Source organism: Austrofundulus limnaeus, unplaced genomic scaffold (genome assembly GCF_001266775.1).
Source record: "Austrofundulus limnaeus strain Quisiro unplaced genomic scaffold, Austrofundulus_limnaeus-1.0 Scaffold132, whole genome shotgun sequence".
Taxonomy (NCBI): domain Eukaryota; kingdom Metazoa; phylum Chordata; class Actinopteri; order Cyprinodontiformes; family Rivulidae; genus Austrofundulus; species Austrofundulus limnaeus.
Window position 1 is genome coordinate 903,577 of NW_013952534.1, and position 5,686 is coordinate 909,262.

The 5,686-nt window shown below is 39.9% G+C and overlaps 1 protein-coding gene across 3 annotated transcripts in view; it reads left to right on the top strand.

The window, feature by feature from the left end:
• The window catches only part of fam171a1 (family with sequence similarity 171 member A1), a 46,515-nt gene that overhangs the window by 22,636 nt on the left and 18,193 nt on the right, over positions 1–5,686 (top strand). For all 3 annotated transcript variants that reach the window (XM_014015650.1, XM_014015651.1, XM_014015652.1), the window contains 3 exons: positions 3,813–3,929; positions 4,032–4,146; positions 5,503–5,620. In XM_014015650.1, the coding sequence (XP_013871104.1) occupies positions 3,813–3,929; positions 4,032–4,146; positions 5,503–5,620 (350 nt within the window). The remainder of the gene's footprint in view (positions 1–3,812; positions 3,930–4,031; positions 4,147–5,502; positions 5,621–5,686) is intronic.

Here is a 5,686-nt window from a genome sequence, read left to right on the forward strand (position 1 = left end):
GCACAGAAACAGTACTATATAACATTTTAGACACATTCTAGACAGTTTATCAGCTAAAAAAAGTTAATTTTGGGGTAAGTTACTCTTTAATTGATGTGATCTATCCTTCTGTCTTACAAAATATTCCATAAATTCCATCATTTAGTTTTACATTTGCAAATGTCAGGGTTCCTTACAAACCATGCTGCGCTGTGATGCTTTAAACCCAGACAAAAGCTGAGAACACAAGACTCCTAGAGGCTCTCGTTTAAAGTGGCCAACGTATCCACATCCAGAGCTTATTAGAAAAGCTTTGATAGAAGCTGAGTAAACACAAACACACAGCCTGAAGCAGCGAGTATTTCCACAACAGAAACCCGGACCCCTCTCCAGCCTACAGCTCTTGTTTCTTAGCAACCCACCAAATAAGTAACACAACCACAAAAAAAAACATCAAAACTCTTTCATATTTTTGAGTTATGTGTTTTAAACTAATAAAAAAAAAATGTCTCAAAAAATAAACTTTAAAATGTGTTTGTGCTTTTGGAGAAAACCTTCCAGCTGATAAAAGCTGTCTCACAAAAAAATATCAGTTTTATTTAAGCAGGACAACACACACACATACAAAAAAAACCTGTTTGCCTCGTCTAACTGACAACCTGTGGTATTGTTGGACGTCAGACGAGTGTGGAGAAACATGATGTCATATGCAAACAGATCATGCTCACCTGCTGCCTGCGTGTTCGACCCACAGACACGCCTTCATCTTGAGGGGAAGTCTGGGGCAAAAATAAGCGCAGCTCCCTTCATATGATCCAGATTCTGTCTATAGATGGCTGTATTTACTTTGCATGAAAGAGTGAAAGGGAGAAGTAATATATAAGAGGCTGTGTTTACATTCACAATATTTGCACAGTTCCAGTAGTTCCAAGGCTTTTTGCCGTATTGTACGGAAGCGTGGGAACAGAGTCTTTAAATGTCCCGATTAAACGGGTCAGTCACTGAGAGGAGTCTCCTGTGGAATCAAACAGCACCGCGGTAAATCTAGGCAGGGCTGAATACTTTAATGTCTGTCTCTGAGAAAGAGCTGCTGAGTCACACAGCTTTTTGTGTCTCCTCCATTTATCTCATCTTTCGCTCCATCCCTCCTGTTCAGTGTGGTTTTTATTTTTATTTTGTTTTGTTTCCTTCCTTCTCTTGTGATTGCCCCCCCCCCCCCCCGGTATTTTTGTTTGCTCTTTAAATATCCTCTGCTCCCCACTTCCTTTATTCTTCACATTGGAGCAAATTCCTGAATACTTGTTGTGTTAGTTTGTGTAAACATAGAAACAAAGTCACTCTCACCGGGATATCCGTGAGACCCAGAAGGTCAGAAAGTGTAGCGTCACAGAGTTTCCTGTTGGTGGCGATTCACTGTGAGACAGTCAATCAGTGTCTTTGGTGCTGTGTTTTTTTACTGCCAAGACTGGAGTGGCTATTGTGCTCAGTAATTTCCCTGCTGTTGGCTTCTGCTGATATTTGCACGCTGCCTCCATGTGGCTGATTTAAGTATTACCAAATGCTTTAAGATCAGATAGTTTGAGCTTCTTCTTCTTCTTCTTCTTCTTTTTCTTTTTTTTTTTTGGTCAGCTTTCAGTCTTCCCATCTGTCTTCCTATTAATGGTTAAAGCAAAGATGAGCTTTATATTTTGCTAGTTATTTGGGACCTTCCTGTGGAACAGGAAATCATGGCCTGAACTCCTGGAGCATTACGTTTTCTCTTCTCACCGTGGATATGTTTGTCTTTAGAGGAAGTCGACATGGCTCATTGAGAGCTGATGATGTTACGTGAACAAAACTGCTTTAATATTCCAAGTTGTGCAGAATACAGTTGGAGTGCAGCCGTTACCCATATCTTTAGAAATGGTTTCAGTTTTTAAGCCATCTTCTTCCAGCCACTCTTCTTTTTTGACAACTTTCATATTCTCCGTTATCACTACAAATTAAAATAACCATAATTTTAATTTGCATTTGGATACCTGAAGCAAAAATCAAACAATGTGGATTTTTATTTAGTTCAATTTTACACTTTTACATTGAGGTTTAAAAACAAAAAGACAAGGAGAGGATGCCTCCTGGACACCTCCCTAGGGAGGTGCTTCAGGTATGTCCAACTGGGAGGAGACCCCGAGGAAGACCCAGGACACGCTGGAGATACTATGTCTCTCGGCTGGTTTGGGAACGCCTTGGATTCCTCCCAGAAGAGCTGGAAGAGGTGGCTGGGGAAAGAGAGGTCTGGACTTCCCTGCTCAAGCTGCTGCCCCTCTGAGCTGACTTTGGATAAGAAGATAATGAATGGATGGATGTGAAGAAATTATTGGGGTTTAGGTTATATACTGATTTTAATTACATTACACATGGTATAGTCTTATGATAGAACTGTAAAGATTGTTAAATGGGACTGTTTTGCTTAACTTGATGATTTTATATTAATAGCTACATGCCTGAAAACAAATTCAACACATAAATGAACTTTTAAATCTTCATTAGAATAGATTATAATGTCTGGGGGCATGGCTTTGAGAAGTGTAGGCACTCCCCTTACTGAAGACGTAATCAAACAGGCGGAGCCATGCCTCGGAGCCTTCGTTAAAAACAAATGCAATTCCTTGTTTTCGGTCTGAACACTTGGTCATTGATTAAACAAGTCTTCAGCAGAGTGCTCTCTCTCTGGTTTTTATGATTTCTCTTTAATAATCTTTTCCATGCATTTGTACATTCTCCGTACTTTTTAAGCACATATAATGGTAAATGAGCACGCATAACAATATTTTCTTTCAGATGGATGGAACAAAAAGACAACATGGCTGTTGTTGTTTTTTTTTTTGTGATTTTATTTCAAAAATGAAAAACCAAAGAACAAACCATACACAGATTGAAAAGAAATACACCAGTTTTTAAATCTCTTTTAGGTTTAATAAAAAGTATTCTATGAAAAGTAATTTCCCTTTTTATTTTTTATTTAAATATTCATTCAAGGAGGAACATATGCATGTATTTTTTAATGGTCTTGATTAATATTCCTCCAAGCTTTCTGAATGGTTTCAAAGTTTTATCTGAACATTACTTTTTTAGTCCAGTATTAGTTTTAGAATTTAATTTTTGTTGTTGCTTCTCAATTGTGACCTGTAAAATATTTAAATAATGAAATGCTTCTTTAAACTACTTTTCTGTTATCCTTTATTTATTCTTGTTTTTTAATCTTTAGCTTAAAGGGCACGGTAGCTCGGTTGGTAGAACTGATGCCTCTCAGCAAGAAGGTCGCCAGTTCAAGTCCCAGCCCGGGGACCTTTCTGGGTAGAGTTTTCATGTTCTCTCCATGCATGCGTGGCTTCTCTCCGGGTACTCTGGCTTCCTCCCACAGACCAAAAACATGACTGTTTGGGCACCAGTGACCCACGCAACCCTGAAAGGAATAAGCATATACAGAAAATGGATGGATGGATGGATAGCTTAAAAAACTGTTGTTATGGTCAGGTGCAAAGACCGTACTAAAAATAAGTTCAAAAAAAGCCATCAGAAAATGTGAGGACATGTTGATCAAGACCATTTTTAAGGACTACAATGTATTAAAACTCTCATTTAGAGTTTTAGGCTGCATCATTAAACCATTCTTGGTCATTTTTATGAAAGTACATAAAATTTATCCATTCCTGCTTAAAGAGAGTCAGGTGAGAGCTACTGCAGGTCACACAGTTTCCACTTTATCGCAAATTCACTCTGAAGTTATATTTGTCGCAGAACAAAGTAATTGTTGGAGAATTAAATTTCAAACACTGACTCTGTTTGTGTAGGCTCCTGGATAAAGAGCAGTTTGGGTCACGTCCAGAAGGAGGGAAACCAGCTCGTTCTGACCTACATCGCTTTCCAGCTGGGGTACTGGGTGGCCGCCGTGTCCCCCCTGCACTCAGGTGGGAAACTAAAACTATACTGAAGATGCCCTGGTTTACAACATTAAAACCATTTATTGTTCTTTTTTCCTTGCCTTTATGAATCGTTGGTGTTTCCTACAGGCCCGATGGTTGCAAGGGACTTCAGCACATACCACACTGTATTTCTGCTGGCCATACTTGGAGGGATGGCTCTCATTCTGCTCTGCCTGCTGTGCCTCCTGATGTACTACTGCCGGTGTGTGAAACTGGTTTACTGCAGCAATATGTCCCACCAGAAGTTTCCCTTTTAAAGTGTATCTTACCCGCCTGTGAAAAGATAACTTCGCCCCAAGGCGAATTTTTAAAAAATGCATCGAAGTGGGTAGGGGAGGGGGTGTGGGAGAGCGGAGGTGTGGCCAGGACGAGAGAACGCAACAGCTAGCATTAGCATAATTGATGCTACATGGAGAGTGACCACAGTATCGCATATAGTTACATCTCTGAACGGTCTGAGGTGGAGGATTTTTCACCCCCTCCTCACCAGAAGCAGAGAGAGACTTGATCAAGTCAGCTCAGTCTGGGACTGACTCGTGTTGTCTCCCTGGATCAGGACACGGTGCGCTTTACCGCAGCCTCGGCTGGGCTCTGTCCGCCTCACACCACACCAGCCCCGGACAGCAGAGCTGCTGTGCCCCGACAGCCTGAACGAAAAAAATAAAAGTATGCAGCTGCTGACAAGATCGCTAGTTTAAAACAGGAATAAAAGTGTTTGGTCTTGTTTGACTGAAGTTTGGTCCGGTTGGAGCTGTTTCTTGATGCTCTCTCTCTCTCTCCTCTCTCTCTCTCTCTCTCTCTCTCTCTCTCTCTCTCTCTCGCTCTCTCTCGCTCTCTCTCTCTCTCGCTCTCAGAGAGAGCGCTCTACCCATATGAGCAGCAAAAACACATTTTTAGACCAAATATTACAGATTTGAGCAAATTCGCACAAAAACATCAAAATTAGCACAGAAACAGTACTACATAACATTTTAGACACATTCTAGGCAGTTTATCAGCTAAAAAAAGTTAATTTTCGGGTAAGTTACTCTTTAAGCTCTACAACGAGCAGTAAAAGGCAACATTTTGGTGACGCACCGTCGTACTAAGCTATGGACACACGACTGCACCTGATAATGAGTCACAGCTACATGATTTGTGAAACCAGTTAAAGCTAACAGAATGCATCAAACATGAAATTGTTTTTTGAAGTTATTATTTATTTTTTTGCTCTTGAGTTGTTGCTTAGTTTGTTTACTGTTATGGCAACTAAAGCAAGAATATGAAGGCTTTGTGAGGGATTAAATTGAATGTTATAACTTCGTCCAAATATTTCTGTTTCTGCCTCATATAAAGTTACTAAAACCAATAAATCAATTTCCCATTTACCTAAAAACTAACCATAATTACATAACTCAATCAAACTGGGTTAGAACACAAAAGCAGTGTGTGGTAAGACTCACTACACCAATTATAATTCCAACAAAGTTTTTTTTTTTTGCAAGATAAATTTTAAGAAGATTCTGTAAAGCTAAAATGATAAAATTATGTTCTTTTTTTGTGTTTTTGCATCAAACAGACGTCGTTGTTTGAAACCACGAGGGTCTCATCGCAAGCTCACACTATCTTCTGGTCTGGACAGCAGTAAGAGGGATCAAGCCACCTCCATGTCCCACGTGAACCTCATCAGCAATGAGGTCTGACACACTTACAGACAACAGCTAATAAATCTTACATTATGAAGAGATAGTATGGAGCTAAAC